The 23,926-nt window shown below is 44.8% G+C and overlaps 2 protein-coding genes across 5 annotated transcripts; both read left to right on the top strand.

Annotated features, from left to right (window-relative positions):
* The first annotated feature begins 355 nt into the window (after positions 1-355).
* Positions 356-4,885, top strand: LOC128767009 (protein FAM53C-like). 2 transcript variants are annotated; one of them, XM_053878683.1, is made up of 5 exons: positions 356-404; positions 1,694-1,941; positions 2,026-2,086; positions 2,507-3,303; positions 3,752-4,885. In XM_053878683.1, the coding sequence occupies exons 2-5, from the start codon at positions 1,858-1,860 to the stop codon at positions 3,977-3,979; spliced, it is 1,170 nt and encodes a 389-aa protein (XP_053734658.1). In that variant the 5' UTR covers positions 356-404; positions 1,694-1,857; the 3' UTR covers positions 3,980-4,885. The 2 variants fall into 2 exon arrangements, with proteins under 2 accessions (XP_053734658.1, XP_053734659.1); XM_053878684.1 differs by lacking the exon at positions 356-404 and adding an exon at positions 419-1,425.
* A 1,062-nt stretch (positions 4,886-5,947) lies between these two features.
* Positions 5,948-20,011, top strand: ctbp1 (C-terminal binding protein 1). 3 transcript variants are annotated; one of them, XM_053878678.1, is made up of 11 exons: positions 5,948-6,059; positions 7,003-7,050; positions 7,583-7,707; positions 10,225-10,379; positions 11,264-11,408; positions 11,513-11,719; positions 11,814-12,028; positions 13,269-13,399; positions 13,463-13,590; positions 13,811-13,928; positions 15,023-20,011. In XM_053878678.1, the coding sequence occupies exons 3-11, from the start codon at positions 7,647-7,649 to the stop codon at positions 15,207-15,209; spliced, it is 1,347 nt and encodes a 448-aa protein (XP_053734653.1). In that variant the 5' UTR covers positions 5,948-6,059; positions 7,003-7,050; positions 7,583-7,646; the 3' UTR covers positions 15,210-20,011. The 3 variants fall into 3 exon arrangements, with proteins under 3 accessions (XP_053734653.1, XP_053734654.1, XP_053734655.1); XM_053878679.1 differs by lacking the exon at positions 5,948-6,059 and adding an exon at positions 6,092-6,294; XM_053878680.1 differs by lacking the exons at positions 5,948-6,059; positions 7,003-7,050; positions 7,583-7,707 and adding an exon at positions 8,242-8,366.
* The last annotated feature ends 3,915 nt before the right edge of the window (positions 20,012-23,926 follow it).

Raw genomic sequence — 23,926 nt, 5'->3', positions numbered from 1 at the left:
CCGGCTTAGGATAACTTTTACTTTTCACAACATTTACACTTTCAACAAAACTCAAAAATATAAATAACTTTAAAGGTTCGTTAACGTGTCTTTAAGCTAGTGCTGTCGCTTTATGTGGAAGTGCCTAACTACGGGGGTGTGGAAATGGACAAAACCCGTGAAACATTGATTTGAATGCATGATCCACAGAAAATGAGCGTATGGTTCTTTCATAATAAAGATTGTAGGTGCTATTTCTTCAGCTATACAACTATTGAAGTTCAAAGTGATGCAGAGTTTTACATTATTGCCGGATGTCCACCTACGCGTTGGTGTCGTCCGGTAGGTATTTATACGCGAGGGCAGCAGTTTAGCAGTGGCCTGTGAGCGAGCAGCTTCGGTTGCTAAGGAACAGCAGGAAGCAGGTAATACACTGACACAGTTGGAGGACGCTAGCTTGGATAGAAGCTGCGCAACCCAGCTAACATTGCACATGTCCGGCGAAGCGTTGGCATTGGTTCATGTCGCCTGAGCAGCAATAATAGCAACCGTTACTGGTATTGGAAGCGTGTTTTGTCTTGAAGCCAGAAACAAAGCTAGAAGTAACGGCACTTGCTTTTCTGCCTGCTGTTAAACGGGCTGCATCATGTTGCTGCTGTAGCTTCGGGTGACGTCCCCTGTTCTTCCAGCCAGTTCAATAAATCAGGAGAACTCTGTTGTGTCGCACGAGTTGCTGAAGTTGGAATCCCATTTGGTGTTTCGGGTGTGCTGTTCTCTATAGTTTTCTGCTTCCCTGGTCCAGGAAATGATTGACATTCCACCTCTTTCGAGTTCCATTTTGTAAGTCGCTTTGAGTCATGTTTCATAGCTGACCTCGACGGCCGTGCACGAGACTGGTGCGGGTCCTGTCTACTGTATGTTACTTCTGCCAGTGGAGAGGCGGCTGCACTGCTGACATGTGGGTCTGGGTTAGCAATGCAGCATGTTGGTCTCATGGAGCAAAAGCCCTGGAGGCCACATCGGAATGCTGACTGTCATTTCATTTCCTCCCCTCCAGCGTTAGTTTGGGTCCCACTCTTCTGCAATTTAAGGTTTAAAATGATCGGTGACTACAGGAGACACTCGCTGCTTTTTGTTTTGATTTTGATTTGAGGGCATGCTTTGATGTGTCTTCAGTGTTTTAGACTTTTTTTTATTGTCATCTTGACTTCACTGATGAGTCCATCTATTGAATATCGGTAACTTTAGCAACGATTTTGACCCACAACTTGAGTCCGTTTTGGTGTGATGGCATTCTAGAACTCTTCATTTTCACACCACCCCCATGATTTCCATTTGTTTCTCCATCCCCCTACTATTCTCAACACAAACCCTTTTTTCTCAGTCTTGCCCTGATTTCAGTTTTTTACTGCTTCCTTCGCCCCATTATGCACTTATTTGGACCTGGTAAGAAAATGTTCTCTTCCGAACTGAGAATGATGGAATGTGAAGGGCTTCTTTGTTCTGGGTCTCCACACATTCTCTTCCTTTGTGAGTGTGAACCCCTGCCTCTGTCTTTCATATGTGAATGAGACCCAAAGCTAAGCCTGGATATATCATGCATTTAATGAAGCATTTTCAGGCCTTTTCTGCTCACTATGTGTTCACGCTGTTGGCTGAAATTTCCAACTGCTGAGTGACTACACTACATGATACATGTCTGTTGTATTACTAGGTGGCATCAAGATGGTGGAGAAGTGAAGAGTCTTGTAAAGTCTGACAGGCAAGATGACGTGAAGAAGTGGCACTGCAAACTGTGCAAGGCGTCTGACTTTTGCCACAGCACTCTGTGAATCATTTGGTCGCCTTCATGTCGACCGCTGCATCTCCCTTTCAACTATGGTAACTCTTATCACCGAGCAGCTCCGAAAGCAAAGTTTAGATGAGTCATGTCAACGGTCCTCGCCCTTCCATGTGAATGTGGTAAATGATGAAATCTCATTGCATTTTTTTTCTGTTTCGCTTGTTTTTTTGTTTAATCTGTTTCCATTTATAATGTTTTTCAAGTCATTCCCTCAAGTGGGGTCCAGTCCAACAGTTTCATGGAGTCCACGCAAAACAACTGAAGGTAACTAGCATTTTTTTTTTATTCAGAGTCATGACTGACATTTACCCTAGACCACTGAAACTTGTATTTCAGATATATTGCATCATTGTGTTCTACAACTGACTGCAAATGTGGATGGGCGTTTCTCTTTTATGCACCTCAAAGTCATCTTGTTTTACATACCTGTTTTTGCACATGAATGTTTCACTAGTGAAGTTTAACGTGCCACTCTATATCATGTTGATCAGGATTATTTTGTGACAATTTAATCTCTGACTGACATAACTGTTTATGCTTTGGTTCAATTATTTTACTTGAATTTATTAAAAAGTTTGCAGACAGATTGAGAATGAGCCTGTCATTGCTGTTAATGCAAAATTATGGTTCTGAATATAAACTGACCCAGCTAACATGTGCTTCATACATGATTTACATTTTCAGATGCCAGGTTATTCTGTAATCCATCACCTAAAGCAGAGCCTCCAGATGCTTCCTGTGGACATGACTCTCTCTGGACTTCATACCACGTTGGAGCACCACTCTTGAAACCAGAGGTTTCCATGACAGATGAAGCCCTCCAAAGCTCACCGCCACCACCCCCGCCCAAACGCCAATGCCGGTCATTGTCCGTTCCCGAGGACCTCTCCCGCTGCCGTTCCGCCTGGCATCCTAGTGCTTTCAGGATTTGGACCCCAGTCAGATCTCGCTGTCAAAGTGGAAGCACTTCTGGTTCCGTTTCGTTTGCTAGCTCTTTCCCACTTTGCAGGCCCAGGTCCTCCTTTAACTCCCAAAACTCGTCGTCCAGCCCTACGTTTTGTAGCCTCGCATTTTCAACCGACTCTCCGCTTTCATGGGACAACTGTGACACTCTTAATCGAGACTGCTCTACATCTTTTGCCACCCCATCCACCTGCTCTTCTTCACCAGCTCCTCTGATTCCTCAGTCAGCACTCCATCGGCGCTTCTCCCTTTCACCCTTGCACATGCAGTCAATGGGATTTATGTCCCACCAAAGCCCTCACAAAGTCTTCTCCCCTGATATAGAGCAGCTCACTCTTTCACCCTCTCCCAGCTCGGCCTGCAGTACACCATCTTCTACTCGGCGCGACTTGCACCCTGCACTTCCTCGCTGCCACTCGCAGCCATGTGACATGCGCAAACCTCGGTTGAAACGAAGGCGTGACTCTGAATGTTTTCCTGTGGCAAGGCCGGTCCTTAACTTCAGTAAGATGAAACAGGTGAGCCGGATTTTCACAGCTTGAATGGATTTATCAGTCTGTTAGTTTAGTTTTCTGTATTTTACGTCGATGGATATAAGTTACAGTATGACTTGTGTGTACAAAGTGATAGCACGCTACTTCAATGACACTCCTCCTGAGTTGTTGGCTTCTCTGCATACCAAGATACATGCATGAACATATCACGAGAAGCTGACACTTAACAGGTCCTGCAAGAAAACTTTTTACTCTGTGCTTGGAATCAACAGTGAACTTAATGAAGCTAAAGGCTGTCTTTCATAAATTAATATTGGCTGCTCAAATCTGTTTTGTGACATTCAGAATCATCGAACTTTTTCAAAGTTCATTGCTATCTAGCTTGCTCCTGTGCTTCCCTTTCAACTTGTGTACAGCAGCAAGTTTTCCTCGGCACAAACGATTCTTCCTTCTGCTCTCTGGTCTTCCACAGATCGGCGCCGGCGAGACCGGAGAGTTTGCCATGCCAACGTGGCCACGACCGGAGCAGCACTCCCCGTTTTCCCCTGCAGACTTTTTCGGGCGAGCTAGCATCGGGCCGCTAAGTGAAAGTGAGGAAGACGACTGCGATGAGGAGAAACGGACTGTTGCAGATGGAGAAGCCAGAGTTTTTCAGCGAGACTGCTCTGAACTAGACTTGAACTTGATAGAAGAGAACTAAGGCTGTAATGCTAATGAGAATATAGCATTTATAATCTGAAGCACAGTGACAGCTCTTCATTTATTCTCCTTTTTGGGACCTTGTTTCATAGTCATCCATTGAATACAGAATTAAGTGATCAGTTTCAGTCCTGCAAACATTGCACCTCTTGAATGTTAAACATTTTCTGCACTATCATGTTTTCGGGGGGTTTTCCCATGACCTGATTGATCAAAGGAACCCTGTACATTTACCTGATAATCCAAAGAATTATGGGGTGCAGAGTTACGGCCACCGTCAATACGGGTTTACATCAGCGTGTCAGGTTACTTTACAAAGACAAAATGTTTTCTTTCAAATCTTAATTTTCCGTGACTGTGCGGCACAATATTTTTCAATATTGTGGAGTGCCTCTGTTTGAGGTGTAAAGATTGTCTGTGTGAATCGACGCACAAACATCCAAAGCTACTGAATTTGAATGTAACTCGCTGGTCTTAAGCTCTTTGAAGTATTTCCAGAGCACATGTTATCTGATCTTTCTGTAATGTTCTCTTCACTCGAACAAATGGGTCTTTAAAACTCAAATATAGTGGAAGTTAGAAATTGCCTTAAACCAAACCATTGTATTGGTGCTTAGCCAGTGTCAACAGACGTATTCACAATTCTATTTTGCTGTGATTTACTTCTTTTAATGAGTGTCACATGCACCCCGACGCTCAATTTTTTTTTTTTTCTTCCCCCAATTGCAGCTTTTGTTCAGAAGGCACAATGAGGTGGACTGTACATGTTTTGAGAGATCGCATACGTGTAAAACGACGATGGTGATGCCGATCGTTTCAGTGGCCTTCAGCACTGATGTACATTGTTTTCAAATGAAAATGTACTATTGCACAACTTATGTACGAACAAAATTCAATAGAGAATATTATCTCGCATCAGTGTGCTGTCTTCAATGATGTTTAATGGGGGGTGGGGGGGTTGAAGAAGAATTCCTTGCAAGCGCATTTAAAAAGCTCCACACAGAACGGGCGCTGGTATGTGCCCCTCACTGGGATAAAGCCACTGAATCCCTCGACGTTCATGGAGCTGGAATCTTCCTGACTCTCTCTGCTTGTTGACCATGGGGAAACCCTCAAAGACTTTCAACAAATGAAAGATGCAGTGTCCCATTTCGTGTGATTCTTCTCAGTCACTCAGGTGAATGACGGAGCTTCTGAAACGGGAAAAAAAAGCTCTTCACACTCAGTTATCCTTATGATTCTGAGCTCTCTAACCCTGGTTTCAAACTAGAAGTCTGACATCTATTTGTCCTCAGTTAAGTCAAGAAAATGTCAGAGGGAGCTCTCATGTCTCCTGTCTTGCAGCCATGTTTCCACCCTTTTTTTTTTTTTGTCATGTTAAAGTCATGTCAGTCTGGGCTGACCCATGCTTGCTATAAATTAAACAGCCATGATCAGAAATCATATGAGAAGAGAAGAAATCTACCTATGATATAATGCATTGGTTATATTATATGCAGTACAAGCATATCCAAAACGATAGTATGGGTGATAAATATGCTCTTCTGTGGCTCATATATATATATATATATATATATATATATATATATATATATATATATATATATATATATATATATATATATATATATTCCGATGTGACCTCTGATAAGCAGATGGAAATGAATGAATAAAAAATAAATAATTCGACGAGGTAAGAGAAAGAATACATCAGTATTAAATAACTGTATAGTATTTAAAGAATTCATGGTCAGGTACAAATCTCAAAATCAAAACAGAAAACATGTGAAACCTTCTCACCGTACTTGTGGTGAAAGTTTTTCATTATTATTATTGTTGTTTCCGAAGAGGCGCTTGTGAGAAACGCTGCCCGGCGAAGGTCGACGCTCCGCCGCGGAAGATGAGGGCGCTCCTTCCAGCCCACGGAGAGTTTTCTCCACACTGGCCGACTCCCCTCTCCCCCCTCACCCCCCGTCCACTAAGCACTTCCTCTTTTGTCTAATTTCATGGCGATCGGGAGAGAGGGAACGCAGCCGACGCACGCACACTGTCTCAGCACTCTTCAAAGAGTTTCACTCGGGGTAAATAACCAGCCGATCGAGGCAGCTTTCATCACTAAAGAGTAGTCGCGCTTGGATCGCCGATATAACCGCTGCACTTTCTCAGTCTGTTATCTCGAAATTTGAAGATGTTTCACATTGTAGCGCCACTCGCTGATAACAAATCGCAGAGCGGTTGCTCTCACACTCACGCTAAAGTGGCTAACGTTAGCATGGCTGCAAGCGACACTTAAAAAAAGCGCCGTAAATGGTCATTGTAAGTCAAACTTCACATCCGAAATAGAACCAAGCGAGGCTTAGTAACGTAACTGCATGCGAGCGATTTGTTTCCCCCCCTTTAGTGAAGTATTATTTGCACATATTCTCAACTGTTTGGCTAAACTAGCCCTTCATCACTTTGCGAGCTAACTAGCTATGGCTGTGGTGATCAATGGGCAGAAGTTTATCTGACTGAGTCTTTGAAATGCTCTTCAATAGCTTCACTTGTGCTCGAGACTTGGCCTCCAAGTCGAAGGTGAACGATAAAACCGAGTGTTGTTTGTAAATAGATGCTCGTCGCCGACGGCAGAGGTAGCACCTTGAGCTAATAAGTTAACGGTAACTTGTTGGTCGCTTTCAAGCCTTGCATGAACACAACTCTATAACTAATAACTGCGGTTGGTTAAATGCGTTTTTAATAATGTTGCGCTGAGATATGGTGTGTTCTGTGTCGTTGGGTTGAATTTAAACTTGTATCTCGTGACAGCTTATAGTTGGACTAATGAATTGCAGTTGTTTGGATCAAGAATAAAAATGATATCTAAGGCGATTCTAAGTGTTTACGTATGTGATGGTTGTAATGCAAGGAAGTATATGTTGTTAAATCAACAGTCAACACGCAATGAGTTTGTTCTGGTATGTTGCTTTGGCTCTCACAAGTGTTGATGTTTGTAATGTAATGAAAGTTGTGTTCCACTCTCTTTAGTGTCTACCAGGTTGATCACTTGACTGGCACAAGGACTTTATACCTCAGGTGAGTTTTTGTTCTCCATTGTTGATATTTTGATGTACGTGTGTCAAACGCCAGGTCCAGGGTCCAAATCCTTCCCGGTGAGTTGTTTTTTCGTGGCCTGCAAAACTTCAGATTGTTGGGCAAAATGAAACTCTTTATTAATAATGATGTGACCGAGGAAGATCACACTGTTTAAGTTTCACCATTCTAGATTCTAAGAAGTAAAAGAGTAACTGATGCACAAGCGAGGAAATTTGTGTTTGTAAAGAATGCATTTTTCCCACACCGGACCACTGATAAGTCTCTTGTATTTAGTCTAGTTGTTGTCTGTTGTATTTTTTGAGGGCAAAACTTGCGTAAAATGTTGGGCCCTTGAGTGATAGACTTTGACTCCCCGGGTATATCCGCAACTATATTAATTTTACTGCCCTCAATTTTTTTTTATTGTATTGCACCGACTTTTTATGTGGCTAATTGTGTACAGTATAAAATACAATAACACAACAAAAGGTTAATTCAAAGTCAAGATCATCTTGTGTTCCTCATCTTTCAGGTGGACACCATACAGCGGTTCCAAGATCTGTTCTTCTCTGGCCCAGGTTCAGACTTAATAGTCTATGGCTCTGATGGACAAACATAAACAGGTCAAGCGACAGCGACTTGACCGTATCTGTGAAGGTAAGCTCTCCACTTGTTTTCCACGGCTGATAAAGAAAAACAACAACATGAGAGCCAAGTTATTGTAGATACCGAATCAGACATGTTTGGAAATGTTGACCAAACTAAAGGCCTGTGCTTATTAGTTGGATAAATGCGGATAAATGGACTGAGGAATCATGAAACACTGGTGAAATGATTTTAATGTCTGTTTCAGATCAAGGCTTTCACAGGCATGTAATGTTACTGTTGTAAAGGAAGGGTTGATGGAAGGTGTATTGAGGCGAAGTTGAGCATTTGTTCTGAAAGATTCCAGTTATGAGATACGAACGCCAGCCAAAATGGAGGGAAGCGTCTCCCAGTCAGGAGACGGGTGAGCGGAACAGGGAAGGGTGAAGGGTCGCGGCTTGAGCTTGAGAGAAACGGGCCAGCTGTCTCTTTAAAAAACGACAACAGTCCAAACCGCCCTCGGCTATGCTAATGAGGTTAGTGCTGGTTGGCCGGCCCTCAATGGCGCCGCCTGTGATTGGAGGCTGGCTGTGGGGGAGGGGCTGGGCGTGGATGACAGCTGGGACACAGCCAGCCTAGAGCAGCCTGACAGAGAGAGAGGGTGAGGGAAAAAAGCAATAGAGGGAGAGCGAGGCGAGAGGAAGACGGGCTGACAGACTTCATAATGCAAGGTTAGGCCGTGCGCTCGTGCCGTTTCTTTTGTTGGAATACATTTGAATGCTGTGCTCCGTAGAGTGGAGAGCTACGGTTTCGGGTGTGGTGCAGCGATGTGTCGAGTTGTTGTTTTTTTTCATGCTCAGGGCATGTCGCAGCCCTCAAGGAACTGAAAAACTGTGTGTGTGTGTGTGTGTGTGTGTGTGTGTGTGTGTCTAGCTGCGTCTGGGTGGAGTAGCGTTTCTTGCTGCATTATCAGTGCTAGCTGCCCCTCCCCCCTCACCTCTTGCTCCTCCAACTGCAGCCAGAGGGAGCTTGGACGGGAGGAGGGAGTGAGGGGAAAGAAAGGGAGAGGGAGAATGAATGAATCACTGAATGAATTGTATTGTGTGTGGCCATGCTTGTACGTCCTAGGCCCAGACTACGCCGGAGCCCTTCGCTCAAATTACTCGGTCTAGGCCATCGTTTTTCACTGAGCTTCTTTGTAACAAGCCCATTTTAATTTTTGACCTTGTTAGCATCTCATTGTGTGTCTGGTGTTTAGATGAATGCTGGTGATATTCCTGAGCCGTCTGCAGTGAATTGTGCCGGGGTTCAGTATCTCTCTGAATGGAGCAGCGTAACAGACGCCAGGCTGTTTTACGTTTCGATCTGAAATTAATTCCGAAAAATATCCGCTGTTCATGATCGGTTTTGCACACTTGTTTACTGAAACTGCCATGTCTTGCTAGACACTCCTCCATTTTGGGATACGCACACCTGCCACGGTTTACGTCTCAGTGAGGATGGTGGGGTTGTAACTGGCAAGCTGAAGCCAGGAAATATTAGTGAGGACTGTTATTTTGTGGAGGAACAATTTTTAACATCCACGTTTCAAAGGTAGTGTTTCAATAGCTGCCGCCGTGCTAGCAACGAGTTTGGGCATCTCAAGAAATGATAAAAAAAAACGGAAAAAATAAGTCTAAGACTCCAGATGGGAGAATTTAGGTCATGACTCAGACCCCCACGTGAACCCCCATGCCACCTCCTCTCTCAGGCCGGGCTGATTTCTCCACCCCTCCCCCAGCTGCTGCACTCCCATCACCTCTATCGTGCAGCCCCCCCCCCCACACACACACCAGCGTGCACTCTGCTCATACAGTAGGCAGGTCAAGTTCTCAGACGACACATGTACGCTGACTGACATTTTTTAGTTGAACAAATATGTTGTTTTTTTTCTTTAAATATTTAATCAAACAGAATCATTGAGGACACTTGTGTAGAGTTTATAAATATTCTTTTTCATTTTTGCATCATAGACACTTTATTTATTTCCAATCACACTTGCCAGACCATTGACACTTTAAATTGTATGTTTGGCAGGTTTCAGTCTCATTTTGTGCCCTTGACAAAGCTCTTGTCTGAGTTTCAAGTGACAACCTGGAAAGTGAAACAACGTATCCCTGTCAGATTGAAAGTTACTCAGCATGAGAACATTGTGAGAGAGCTGATATATTATTTCCTTTTGGCTATTGGAAGTTGTGGAAATTGGTTACAGTTTTATTTGAATGTGGTGCACAGTTGACACCTTGAGGTTTGTTTTTCCCTCCAGCCTTTAGCATTGAGATCGGTTCTCTTCCATCCTAATGATCTTATATGGGCTTTCAGTTTTTAAAATTCGGTTTGAGTTTGGTTTTGACTTTTCTGCCAATGGGGAAGTACACAAGTATACATATCATCAACAAAATGCGTTGGGTTGTGTGACCTTTACGTCTCAGTTTTTGACACAAATCTCTCCCGATCTCATTCATTGTGTTCATAAATTGGCGAGAGTCTTGTGTTAATATTTGTTTGAGTTAAATCATTGGTGACGATGCAAACCTCTTGTCTGCGCAGGTATCCGTCCCCCCATCCTAAATGGGCCGATGCACCCGCGCCCACTGGTGGCCCTGTTGGACGGGCGTGATTGCACTGTAGAAATGCCCATTCTGAAAGATGTGGCTACGGTGGCTTTCTGTGACGCCCAGTCTACACAGGAGATACACGAGAAGGTACCTTTAATTAGAACTGTCGTTGCCTTTAATCATCATGCTGTAAATCATTTTCCTGTTTTTTTTTATTTTTTTGTCTCAGTAGCTTATTTGACATTTCATTTCATGCCAACACATCGTATTTCAACACCCAATGTCAGTTTAATTCTTTCCTCCCCTGTAATTTTGCCTGCCTGGATACTTAAATCATGAATACTTCACTTATTATTTTCCTCATGTTTTTAGTCAACGGCACCTATTTTCACTGTGACGCATTTATGCCTTTTTTCATACTTGTATATATACTCATATTTGATATGGCTGCTACTTCATAACTTATGCTGTATTTTTTCCCTTGATCACACATTCTACATGTATTTACACTTTTACAAAGAACAGAATGTCTTTATTGTGTATTGATTTCTTCTCACGGTTACTGTATATAGTGCGGTGTAAGTGTGGTAGCTTTCACTTTCAAACTGACGATTCAAATTACCTGCTGAGTCGCTGCTAGTCTGCCCCCATCCTTCCTCTCATCTCTCCTTCCTCAGCAGGAGTTACATGCTCTAATCATGTTGTGAATGTCTCACTGTCAACTGAAACAATTGTTCATACCATGTCAGTTTCTTCCACTGTTAATTCACCAATACTTGTGGTCTTCATAGATGAGACTGCGTTTGAGGGGCTGAAGCCTCAGCAGGGATGCCTGGCTTATGCACCCCTACTTTGTCATCTTATTATTCGTATTCTAAGTTGACTATTCTCATTAAATATTCAACTTGAAGCTGTCCAGCATATCAAGCATGTATGTCATCACGACTTGACTTTTAATGATAAATAAATGATAATTATGTTGATTCCTATAAGGAGGAGGAGTCTGACTACTTCTTTTCCTCCTGTGTTAGGTGTTAAATGAGGCGGTGGCGGCTCTGCTATATCACACCATCACTCTGTCGAGAGATGATTTGGAAAAGTTCAAAGGCCTCCGAGTCATTGTCAGGATTGGTTCTGGCTTCGACAACGTTGATGTCAAAGCAGCTGCGGAGCTTGGTAAGACAGTCAAATTCCCCTGAATTATGAGCATTGGTCAGGCACCTAGGTGAGCCACAGACAAATAACCTGTTAACTTTGGTTTCTTCCTCTTGCCTGTGTAGGAATTGCGGTGTGCAATGTGCCCGCGTCATCGGTGGAAGAAACAGCAGATACATCACTATGTCTAATCCTCAACCTGTACAGGCGAGTCACATGGATGCACCAGGCCCTCAGAGAGGGGACACGCGCTTCTAGTGTGGAGCAAATCAGGGAAGTGGCCGGCGGTGCAGCTCGTATTCGGGGTGAGACCCTGGGCATAATAGGTTTAGGTGAGTTGACGACATTACTTTACATACTTTTGTGGTACTGCCAAGAAACTGCAGTATTCAGGAATGAGTTGAAACACCTGTCTTTGTGGTCAAGGTCGTGTTGGCCAAGCAGTGGCTCTGCGTGCCAAGGCTTTCGGTTTTGGTGTCATCTTCTACGACCCCTATTTGCCGGACGGTGTGGAGCGCTCCCTGGGTCTCCAGCGCATGGCCACCCTCCAGGATCTGCTCATCCACTCTGACTGTGTATCGCTGCACTGCAGTCTGAATGAGCACAACCACCACCTCATCAATGACTTTACCATCAAACAGGTAACACCACCACAACCATATTTCTGACTTATTTAAGGAGTCTATTTATTGTGGGAGGCGGATCACTATCTTGAGTGTACAAGTATTAGGGTTGTATACTCTTAGAAACTATCTTCCTTGTATCTATTTGTTTTAAAGTTAATCTTAATGACAAAGTCGTGTCATTACATTGTGTTCACCCTCTTTTCAGACCTGCTGGATTTTGTTTATGATAAGGTGCTTTGACATGATGGTTATGATTGTTACGCACCTAAGGAACAGGTTCATTTCAGGAGTAGTTGTTAGATTAATCTGTTGTCCTCATCTGAATAATAACTGGCCTACAATTTCTCACAGTATTTGCTGCCGAATGGAAGGCTGAAGTTGCATAACTCAACTTCACTGATGTCCACACTCTGATACCGTCTTTATGAAGTGACAATTTATTGCTTTCATCACAGTTTCTCTTCATGTAATGCTTTGGCCACACACTTGTGTTGCGTTACAGCACACGAATCGCACAGCTGCCTACTGCTTATCAGCACTTCTGTTTATTGGTGTTGAAAGGATGGTGCTGTATGCCACGTAAACAGGAAGTTTATATGAGGCGAGTGTAAAAGCTCATACCCCTGTGTGATTCTGATTGAAAATACAATATTTTAGCTCTTGGTGTTGTTGGACAGTGTTTGTCTGCACAATGATATAAAAGTCTTCTGTGAACATCTGCTAAATAATTTCACCAGGGTTTGCCAAGTGCCTCGAGGATTTAATATGAAAAGCTAATTCTGCTTCTTTATTTTCCTGAGCTCTGTTTGTTCCTGTGATTATTCTGAATTTATTTTTAATACTGTTTTTTTTGTATGGTTGGCCTTACTGAGAGTTTTTAAAGACTCTCGTGATTTTTATTTTCAGTGTTGTGTGTTTTTCAGACATTGATTAGCACAATTTTTAATGAAAACAAATTGAGACTGACACTAAACAGAGAGAACCTAGAGTCTTGATAACTAGTTTTTGGCTCTTTATTTGGACTAGACTAACATGCTCGAGGAAGCATAAGGTCATGATATTATTGGTCGTTGCAGAGAGATTCAGGTTGAAGTCTTTCAAAGCTAAATGAGAGTATTGAATAAAACTTAAGAAAGTTGTTTAGATTCCATGTTCAGTTATTTGTATTTTTCAATGGTTGATTGTAGCATTCGTAATAAGATTTGGTCAGTCGTGTGGTGAACTAAGCTGAACTATCACAAAAATATTTTTGCAGATGCGTCAGGGAGCCTTTCTGGTGAACACATCACGAGGAGGTCTGGTCGATGAAAAAGCTTTGGCCCAAGCTCTGAAGGAGGGCCGGATACGAGGTGCAGCCCTGGACGTCCATGAGACAGAACCCTTCAGGTAACGATTGTCCATGCGTTTGCCTGGAGTCTCACTCTGGTACTGACTTTTTTTTGTGTTCAGTTTCTCAACAGGTCCACTTAAGGATGCACCGAACCTTATCTGTACCCCCCACACTTCCTGGTACAGTGAACAGGCGTCTGTAGAAGCTCGAGAGGAGGCAGCCAGGGAAGTACGCCGAGCTATCACTGGTCAGTATGCTTCCCACGTCTCTCGGCTTGATTCTCTTTCCCCTGATGGTCCTTCAATCCTAATGTTGATTTGAAATAGATTTAGCTCAGTCTCCTCTGTTGTGCTGTGTTTCCACTTGGAATATGTTAGTGCCACAGTCATGTTGAGCTACATTTTCGTGTTTTTTTTTTGACTTTATATTTCATGGCTGGGAGTCACTGTTTGTTTCTTGTGCAACAGGCCGTATCCCCGACAGTTTGAAAAACTGTGTGAATAAAGAATACCTGATGGCCGCCTCTCAGTGGCCGAGCATGGAGGCTGCCGCGGTTCACCCAGAACTGAATGGGGCTACTTACAGGTGAGTTAAAGTAGGAGAGTGGACTAGTGATAAAGAAGTGCAAGTGAAGCTGTGGGAACAGATTTCTGTCAGCGAGTAATTTAATTAATGTTACAAATAAACCTGAGGTCAGGTCTTCTTTGAGTGTACAAGCCTGCCTTCAACCAAACTTGAGTCTGATAAATGCAAATTATGGCCAGACAGCCAAGACTATTCCTGTCGGGCCAGCGCCTCGCCTCCTCAGTCAAGTAAGCATCAGTTGAGCTGCCAGCTGCAGCGTAACCATTTCAGCCTCTATTCTTGGTATATGGCCACTGGCAGCCAGCAGCCAAGCGCATGGTCAAGGAGCCCGTTATAGCGTCCCAGTGTGGCCATGTTAGTCACTGCAGTTTTATAGCTGTGTTAATCGATGGAGGGACATTCTGGTGTTGGATTTAATGCTCATCTTCACAGACTGTGTTCGCAGTGTAGACATCTTAATTTCTTTTAAAATTATGATTCAGGATTATATGTGGCTCATTCACCGTGGACGGCTAATACAAGAACTACCTACTGTCTGAGTTAACATGATGAGCCAGGCTCGTCTCTTTTGTCTAGAATGTAAGGAATATGTTCGATTGATTGTTCATCTTTAGACTCAGTCAACTCGGAACAAAAACCCTTTCATATAATGAAGTACTCGGTGGCAAACATGTCATAGATCCTACTATCGTTAAGCGACACATTCAACAGAAAATGGATGAAGACTTCTTGCCTTGATGTCGGCTGAAGTGGCTGCATGAAAGGCGTTTCTTATCTGGTGGAACTTCTGCCGCTGCAGTCTATTTTTCTGGTGAACTCTGGCTCTCGACAGAAATATCTTGATGGCTTATTTTTTAAAGATGAATGACACTGTAAAAACTCCAAAAATATAATGTGCAAAATGTCAAGATACTCCAGTTTAGGTCACATAGTTTTCATTAAATTCATCCTTTGAATTTTCAAATATCGCAATGTTCTGAAATATGATGATTTTGTAGCGTGACCCAGTTATCCTGACGGGTGTATCATGCGTTCTTGCCTCTACTCACCCGATGCTGGTAGTATGATGATGCTGATGTCGCGATGTCTTTCAGATTTCCACCTGTTCTGATCAATGCTGCAGCAACAGGGGGTCTCCCGGGGGCTGGCGCTGGAGTGGAAAGTCTGGTTTCAGGAACTCTGGCACACGGCATCGCCCCTGTCTCCCACCCCCCACACGCCCCCTCCCCGGGTCAACCTACCAAGGCAGAAGCCGACAGAGACATCCCATCTGACCAATAGCCCCTTCCAACGTGGCTCCCAGCACATTCCGTCACCCCTGGAAACCAACCCCGTACCCCCACCTCACCCCAGTCCTCTTCCACAACACCCTGAAACCTGATGTGGACTCGTGTGGTCTTCAGGTCACTTACTGAACACAGGATGCAGCCATCTACATCACAGCTATTTACTCAGAACACTCCCCTCCCCCGTGCTCATCCCCGTGTCACTCACCCTCTAGCCTAACACCTTCTCCCCCCTCCACCCCCCCAACATCAGCAATAATTGTTCTCAAGGATTTAATGGTCATATTGGTGTTTTTCCTCAGTTGGCTGTTGTCCTGATTGGGTCGAGGTTAAACTAATGACATGGCGCTCCTCAGTCTTGTGTCGTCCTGACAGACTCGCCTGAAGAGGCACAACACAGTGAGGGCCGAGTCCCGTCATCCCAGCGTATATCATTGGCTCTTGTTACTGCTTTCTTTGACCGTCTCTCCCCCAACCTGCTTTTCTGGGATCTAGTGGGTGAAGAAGAAAAACAGGATTTCAGCTCCAACCTTTGCCAGTTTTCCTTAAACTCTCCCTCACGATGGAGAAACCTGACTTACTTTCTGCTGTACCTGCCAACAGCGGTAGTGCTGAGGGTTCAAGGCGACATCGATGCGACTGGTTCCTAAGAAGAAGCGTAGCATGTTCATGGCTCTGCCAGCAGGGGGCGCTGCGTGAGCACTTATCTCAGCCGGAGAGAGGGAGTCAGAGGTTCAGTTGAAGGACACGATCACTAGCTGCCAACATCGAAATCGCAGGCACCACTTCAGATCTTGGACGTCATCCCACTGCCCCCCCTCCCACACTCACCACCCTCCCTCCCACACCCTGCAGGTTGTAGTTCCCACTAGGATGTCAGAGGACATTTCCTTGCATGCTGACTTGGTCGATGACAGGTGTGTGTGTGTGTGTGTCTCTGTGTGCAAGCGTGTGTGCGTCTGAGTTTCCTCCTGCAGTGTGATAACAAGCCGCCGTCTTTCCAAAGGAACAGTCCCTACAAGTCACTCTTAAAAGCTGTTGCCCCGGTGTCGAGGGAACACCAAACTAGTACCTCAGTAACAGATATTGAATGTACTGTGCATACCCTTTTTCTTTTTGTACAGATTTTCTAGATACTTCGTAACTATTCTTGGGTTCTGAAATCGTAGCAGTATGAAAAACATGGCCCCATGAAAGAAATTGACAAAACTCAGGCGTCAAGACCGACGTGGATCTCTTTGCCTTTACCTTGTAACGTGTAACTCAGCACAACCTCTCACCAAACTTCGTCAGGGTGTTTCGACCTCTCCGTCTTACTGGCTTCAACCGAGAACACGAGAAAGGTGGATGTTGTGGTCTGTTAGATTTCTTCAGTAGAATGTTAGTCGTAGTGGTAGATGCTGTTTCCTGATTTGGCCCTTTTTATTGTCGAGCTGCTCTAACTGTAGTGCATGTAAGGTCATTTTTATGGGGAAAAAAAACGTTTGACTCAAAAAAAACAAACAAAAAAAAGTGTCATCTTGCTGTTTCCTTCTGCTCTTCCGGCCTCATGGAGTGTTTTCAGCCCATTTTGTTGTGGTCAGTCTCAAGTGATGTACAGTTTTACCCCTCAGAGTCTATGAGCGGCGCGGAGCATGTCCGCGTCCTGAGATGCTAGGCTCCTCTGTTATGTGACGAGTATATATTTTTAAAAAAAATAACCCCCATAGTTCTGATGATGAGCGTCATAGTAATCTTAAATTTTGCTGACGACTATATATATATTTTTTGTTCAGCAGTGCACTGTTATTGAAACTGTTTTGTTGTAGGATTTCTATGACTTTGCTGTGTGTTCTACATGTTGTACTGAAACATTTCAGAAAGAGCCCCGCCCATCCCCATCCTCATCCTCAGCATCTTCATCAAGGTCTTTATCCTCGTGTCGTCCCCCAGCTGCTGTCCTCTGGGCCTTACTTATCATTCTGTCCCTGTAGCTCTTATATCAAGCCGCCATGGAACCACTCACTGCCTTAAACAGTTGACCACAGCAGGTGAAGTCGGGAGACGCACCCGGATGAAAAGAGTACGAGCTAAACACTGAGTAAAGAATCCTCTATCGTCCCTGTTTAGACAGTTCAGGTGTCGGCAACAATGCGTTTGCTGAAGCACATCTAGTGTGCAACCTTTCACTCCTGGGTGTGGAGACGCCCCATCCGCCGCCACCGTCATCGCCGACGGCTCGTGACTGGGGCGTCAGATGGAAAAAAAAAGGTGTCGTCCTTCAAAAAAAAAACATGTTGACTCGGTCACTTCTCTCTCAGGGTTCAAATGCACACATATCTTTTAGCAGTCGCCCAGCGTCTTACATCCCAAGCCCTGCCCCAAGACATCAGAGCTTTTGTTGACCCCCCCCGATTTCCCTCTCGTGCACCGGTCCTCTACCTTTTCTCTCTGTGTTGCTTTCTTTTGGCACTGACATCTAACCATCTAACAAACAAAGAATGAATGAGCGGACGTGCAACGGTGACTGTGTTATGTTCAAATTAGGAAATGTATTTTTACAACATGTAAACGTGTTTTTTTCCCCACCAACTCTCATTTGTGATTTTTTTTTTTTTTTTTTCACCAGACTGCAAAAACAAAACACAAAAAAATGTCCTGTAACTAGGCTCTTAAGCTTTATTTTGTTTTGTTTACTTTTTTATTAGAAACAATCATGTTTGTGATGATAACTTCCAATGGTAAACTCCACACCGTATTTTAATAAAATCTTAAAATAAGGCTTCTTTCTCTTCCTCTCCAGCTTTCTCTTGGCTCGAGTAGGGATTTTGTTGTAAACAAAGATGTTTACCAGGGTTCTTTTATTTGGGGACGCGGTGCCAGCGCAGCCACTGTTTTACAAGTCGGCGAGCTGGAAAGGGGGTGTTCTGCATTAACCCACAGGGTGGAGAGGTGGGGGAATTATCAGCCTTGAAATTGCTTCCACATGCGCTCTTCAAGGACTCTGGGGAACCTGGAACCACTGGGCCAATGCAGGCGCTGAGTGTGTGGCTCCTGATCTTTGCGGTCCAGGAGAGGTTGGCGAAGTCGGTGGCATAGGAGTGGAGCCCTCAGACCTCACGGCAGAGCCTCACCAAAGGGAGCCACACTTGTGCTCCCTTGTTGAGTCTTGACTCTTGGGCTACTAAAGGATCAGACCAGGTCCACATCCTGGAGTCTGTTAGCTGCCTTGGCTCTTGGAAAGCTATTTTCTTGTTCTGCTTTCATGCAACATCATCATATCAGCCAGTAAATATTGCTCTGCAACAGCGGAAGCTCTTGTTGTAGTTCATATTAGTTCAGCTCATTGTTGGACTGTGGGCGATGATTTTTCAGAGCTACGATGTTGGACTTGTCTCTTATGAGCTCGATGTTAGATAATGAGTCAAAAATTCAAGTCATTCCACTTGACGCCTTGTGTCAAACTCAAGGCCTGTGGGCCAAATCTGGCCACTACGTACTGTCTGTGGCCCATGTCACCTCATTTTGACACAGTTAAAACGGTTGCGCTATGTCCTCAGTTCCGGTCACCTTTCATGACCAGGAAGTTGACAACCTCCTGCCACTAGATAGCGCTATTACTCATCCGGAGTCTTCATTTCATGGAGAGAAACCGCTGTGACTTCCGTGTTTGGAGTCTGTGTTGGCGATGAAAGACGAGAAAGAATAGTATGAAAAATTATTTTTCAGTCCGCTCTACACATTTTTAAATATCGCTCTATGACGCCGCCGATCTCCAGTCCATCTTCTGTTTATATGTCGTGACTGTGAAAGATAAGTCGGCGTTTGGGACATTAAGCGAAATGCCAGTATTGCGCCTCGCTGAGCGACGGCCAGGTTATGTAACCGGGTGAGGATGCATGTTTCAGTAGTTTAAGGAGGCCCAGGATGTAAATTTTAACAGGCCTGTCTTCCACACACACTTCAAACGGACTCCTCAAGTCCCACTCCGAATTGTGCAACAAAGTTCAGCAGAGCATCTCCACGTCCCTCATGCAGCAGTCGTGCTAGCGCTCACGCTGGGCAGCCGTATTGGTTTGCTGAAGCCACCAGATCACTGTCATAGCTCTGCTGCAGCTGCTGCCGCTTTGGTTCTGAGGTGCATTTTTCACTAAGCTCTTAAAGGCCTTTGATAACCTTCAATATGGGCCGGGGAGGTCAGGAAGTGTGTGTTTACAGCAGTGTGCGGATGTCTGAGTGATGAATTGGTCTCCTGATGGACGGCCTGTCCCGCTTGGAGGGGTTTTTACGACCGGCCCCCGTCCCTGTGCGAGTAAATATTTGCTTTTGGTTGTCATCTTTGTTATAATCATCATAAAATTTGTGATTCATCTGTTGCGTAACCATCCAAGAATGACTTTGGAAACTCGCCAAACCACTTCAAATCGAACATCTAAAATCTGGTGTCGGAGCTAAGCTTCAAGTCCAACCTGAAAAAAAAAGTGAGTGGCTATAGGTGTGCTAGCTGCGGCGCCATTCAGAAAACCTAGCTTGTTGTTCAGTGGCCAGGATGGACACTTGACTTTCACCTTCAACTTCCATCATTTTAGTGTTTTATTTTGAATTATATCCTATGGCCAAAAAAAAAAAGAAAAAAGAAATGCAGCTCCAGAGCTGGATTCTAACCCTGAACCTTCTTGTGAAGGGCAGCAGTGCTCACCTTTGCTCCACTGCGCCGCCCATTCAAAATAATATTACATTTACTTAAATATACAACATTCTTGTGCTCAGTTCTGGTCCCGGATATTTACTGCTGATGCTGAAAAGGAGTGAAAGCTTTAGTGTATTAATGTGTGAAGTAAGATACCTGATCTAATCATTGTTTAAAAATAAAAGCTTAGATTCTGCATGTGGTCACAATATATATATATATTTTTTTTTTTTTTTTTTTTTTTCTTTTTTTTTTTTTTTTTTTTACAATGATAATACTTAAAAAAAACTTTAAAAAATGTTGGTGTGAGAGAAATATACTTCGGGGATTGTTTCAAATATGAATCCATATTTTTGGGAATAATTTCTCCCAAACAAATATGACAGTAGAGACTGACTGGTCGTCCAATGTGTTTAACCAGGCTAACAAACTAAAGCCATAAGCTAATTGTCATGTCTCTGCTAGTTCAATAACTAAAAAAAAGCATTTCAATAAAAACATTAAATAAAAACATAGAGGAACTAACGGTTTTGGTTAGTGCACGTGTTGCTCAAGGTAGCGCAGCTGCTACCTGAGTCAGATCATCTGAACTGACTGTTAAGGATATGGCTTAAAAATCATATACGTGAAGGGCAACGTGTGTGAGAAAAATAATCGCTATACGGGTGGAAACAAGCGGCTGCGCTCCCACTTGAGTCACTTCCAACAAGGGTCTTTGTTCCAACACGTCACTGTGGTTTATCAGTCGTTTTCATTCACTTCAGTAATGTTTACTGCTGCATATTTGGGTGACATGCCCTGCTTCGCTGCCTGTCTACGGTTCACCACAGGTATTGCCTTGTGAGAACCGGCCCTCCGCCACAAACCCCAGACGCGCTGGTGCACTCGTGGCTTCATTAGATACCAAGTCTGTGGAATGCACGGCGATGACCTCAACCGCTCGCCGTCTTCCACGTGCTAAAGAGACTTAATAGTTTGCGGGCAGACCTCGAACTAATCCGTTTGCCCAGGGATAAAATGTCCATCACTTCTTTTACGGCTTGCTCCCATGTGCCGGGGTGGAAGGCTGCAGACAAGATCGGATCAAGGCTAGAAATGTTTGGATCTGGAAGTGACTGGAGCTGTTGGGGAATGGTTCTACGGTGGCTCAGCATTCAGCTCAGAGCTCGTGTGTCGGTCGAGAGCTTCCTCTCTTGTGTCTCCGGGGTGTGCGGCGGTGTTGCTGGTTTGAGAGATCAGCTCATGCTTCTCCTCTCACTGCTTCACTGACTTGGCGGTGGTGGCTCCGGCCCGCCGCTGTGATTGACGGCAGGAAAAGCCTCAGTTATCTCCTCTGTTTGCGTCAGTCGGGTGAGCGTTTCCACGGCGGGATCAGCTGTCTCTCACACGCGCTTGTGACTGACGGCGGTTTGACTGCGTATGTGGAGACCTGGGCCCAAAACATCATTGGAGACACGTGTGCGCATCTCAACGTCCAGCGCTGGCGCTCTGATTGATTCCCGGCGACCACTCGTGCGTACGAGCAGCTGTGTTTGCACTCCGTCGGAAGAAGCTCGGCTCAAAAGCATTATCCGCAGGCATCGCGGGGAAATTACATTTTTATCAAGCGGAGATCAAACAGCCCCTCGGGAGGCGCTGGACTAGCGTGTGCTCAAGCCCAATTAACGCATGTGTTTCTTACATTCAGTGGAGATCAGGTTCATGTGACCTCAGGAGCGACCGCGCTGATGTCAGCACATCATCGCTTCCTCTCCACTGAGTTCATGTTTGTGAGATTCTCTTCGCTCTCTTTCTGTTCTGTCGCCAGAGGAGGATTTCAAATCATTTGAAGCTTGTTTACTTGCTTCCACTCCAGTTGCAGAATCTGACTCTCACTCGGGGAGTGAATGAGGAACAGATGGATTCGACACACAAACAAACAAGACACTGGCGCAACACTTATATTAGAGTATAGGCTTTTGTTTGTGGAAGCCTGAGCCACAAATGTAGATGTGACCTACAGTTAGACAGGGAGGGGGCAGTTCAACGTCTTCAGGTGTCACTTGATATATTGATATATACACTCAATTTTATTTCAAAATTGAAATATTTTAACCAGTAAACATTTTCTATTTGAGTGTGAATCTTTTGGTAAAAATGCCAAAGCAAAACAAGTCTTTTCCACGTTTTTTTTTTTTTTTAGGGACAAGAAACACTTCAAATGTTGAAGAAACACATTGAACACATGTTGTGTAACTAAATGAATAACAAAAAATGCACAGACAGAGACAAGAAACGTAATAATGAGTACATCAATAGAATGGATGGTTTAATGTTTGACTATAGACATGAAGATTTCATGATCGGGGTTATGAGGGCCGTACAAGCAGAGGGCCCCATGTGGCCTCTGGGCCACACTTTTCCCAGCCCTGTGTGAGACGAGATGCTTGGCACGTCTGACATCCGACTAGCCATGAGGTGATGACCGATCTGATCAAACGTTGCCGGGGCAACTGAAACAACACTGTGTCGGAGCAGAACTTCTAGTCTCAGCGCTCATTAATAACCACTATTAAAAGTGCTTGACATACAAACAAACATCAGCTTGACTCTGTCTTCTCATCCTCCAGATGTGAATGTGTGGATTTACATGCAGCGGTCGCCATCAAATCTGAACCTGTTTTTGGAGAGTCACGGTTGGCCCTAACCCTCGGGTGTCAATGTCGACATTGGTCAGAGGGTGTGGAGGTGCGCTCATTCTCGCCCCCCCCAACAGTTCTACGCTCATCCTGTTTTCTCCCCCTAATTCCCCTGAAGAAGAGCTGGACATACCTCACACACACGCAATGTAGCCGGACACCCCAATGTGAAGTGGCACTGTGAGCACAGGAGACTAGCAGTCAGTGGTTTCATTCATTATCATGTGTGGACTCTCTGGGTATTGTCATTGACAGTCAATGGGAATTCAGTAGTGTTCATATGTTCAGAACATACTGTTCATGTCATATTCAGTCGGGAACCTGACCTGCTGTTTGGCAGTGTGAATGTGTCCAATGGGGTACAGGTGCTTCAACACCCCCATAAAGGAGCCTTCAGACAGGAAGAGAGGGAGATCCGCGGTGTTGTTGGCAGGCTGTCTTCCAGAATATTGACTGGATGTACGGTTGCTTTGAGGCCAACTGTGAGGCAGCAGATAAAGAGTGGCCAGTTGGTGGCTCATAAGCTCCCTGTGGGGAGACCAGCTTTCCAGAGGATGAGGGATACAACCAGGAAACAGATGGAAAATGTTTTTGGATTGTTTGTGGCTGTGGGACACAAAGACGGAATTGTTAGCAGATTCAAATGACCCACCGCTTTCTCCTCCAGAGCCGGTTCCCAGCGCGGTTCAGCAGGGTGAACGGCGGTGACTGGAGCTGGATCCCGTGTTCATCCCACCTGAGGTCAGCCACTCTGATGAGTCACTACTTTGGATGAAAACAGGAAACTGCAGACCTTTCCCTCCGAGGCTAAACACGCAGTTCAATCTCAGCGTTGACACGTCGAAAAGTGCAGTAAGTGAAGCCTCGCTTGAGTCGTCCATGTGGTCACCAGCTGTGGGAGACGGCGACCACACGTCAGTGGACCTGAACAGAGGGGTTTCACAGCTGAGCTCCCAGCTGGAACCAGCACGGGACAGACAGGAGGACTATCTGGACGGAAAATGACGGCAGCAACTCCTGAGAAAGTCCAATCAGCACATGAGCCCCGCTCCTGTCCCGACTCCAACTGATCTGCTCTGCAGGCTGCATGCGTGGAAGCCCATTCCATTTATTTCTCTATGAAGCGGCCATTACTCGGCAACGGGACACCAAGGAAAATAGACAACGCTTGGTGCTGAACCTTAAGAGAAGCCAATGTGGTGTTGATTACCTTGTCAGCATCGAGGTTGCTGAGTTTACGCAGCCACCGAGCGACTGGAAAGAGAAGCGTGGTGAGACAGAAGAGAGGGATCGCGGAGGAGAGGCTGTTAACCTCCTTTCCATACAAGGAGAAGCAGGGGCAGGGAAGGGGAGGAGGGGGTGAAG

The sequence above is a fragment of the Synchiropus splendidus genome, chromosome 11 (assembly GCF_027744825.2).
Source record: "Synchiropus splendidus isolate RoL2022-P1 chromosome 11, RoL_Sspl_1.0, whole genome shotgun sequence".
In the NCBI taxonomy this organism is placed as follows: domain Eukaryota; kingdom Metazoa; phylum Chordata; class Actinopteri; order Syngnathiformes; family Callionymidae; genus Synchiropus; species Synchiropus splendidus.
The sequence above is the reverse complement of the archived record's forward strand: the minus strand, read 5'-3'. Positions and strand labels throughout refer to the sequence as shown.

What these genes read in the sequence shown, in the direction of transcription:
- ctbp1 (XM_053878678.1), top strand. Translation starts at nt 7,647, where the DNA reads ATGGCTCTGATGGACAAACATAAACAGGTCAAGCGACAGCGACTTGAC. An exon ending in CAAAGCAGCTGCGGAGCTTG is followed by an intron (nt 11,409 to 11,512) that starts GTAAGACAGTCA and finishes TTGCCTGTGTAG; the next exon opens with GAATTGCGGTGTGCAATGTG. An exon ending in CATGAGACAGAACCCTTCAG is followed by an intron (nt 13,400 to 13,462) that starts GTAACGATTGTC and finishes TTTTGTGTTCAG; the next exon opens with TTTCTCAACAGGTCCACTTA.
- LOC128767009 (XM_053878683.1), top strand. Translation starts at nt 1,858, where the DNA reads ATGGTAACTCTTATCACCGAGCAGCTCCGAAAGCAAAGTTTAGATGAG. An exon ending in CGCCCTTCCATGTGAATGTG is followed by an intron (nt 1,942 to 2,025) that starts GTAAATGATGAA and finishes ATGTTTTTCAAG; the next exon opens with TCATTCCCTCAAGTGGGGTC. An exon ending in ACTTCAGTAAGATGAAACAG is followed by an intron (nt 3,304 to 3,751) that starts GTGAGCCGGATT and finishes GGTCTTCCACAG; the next exon opens with ATCGGCGCCGGCGAGACCGG.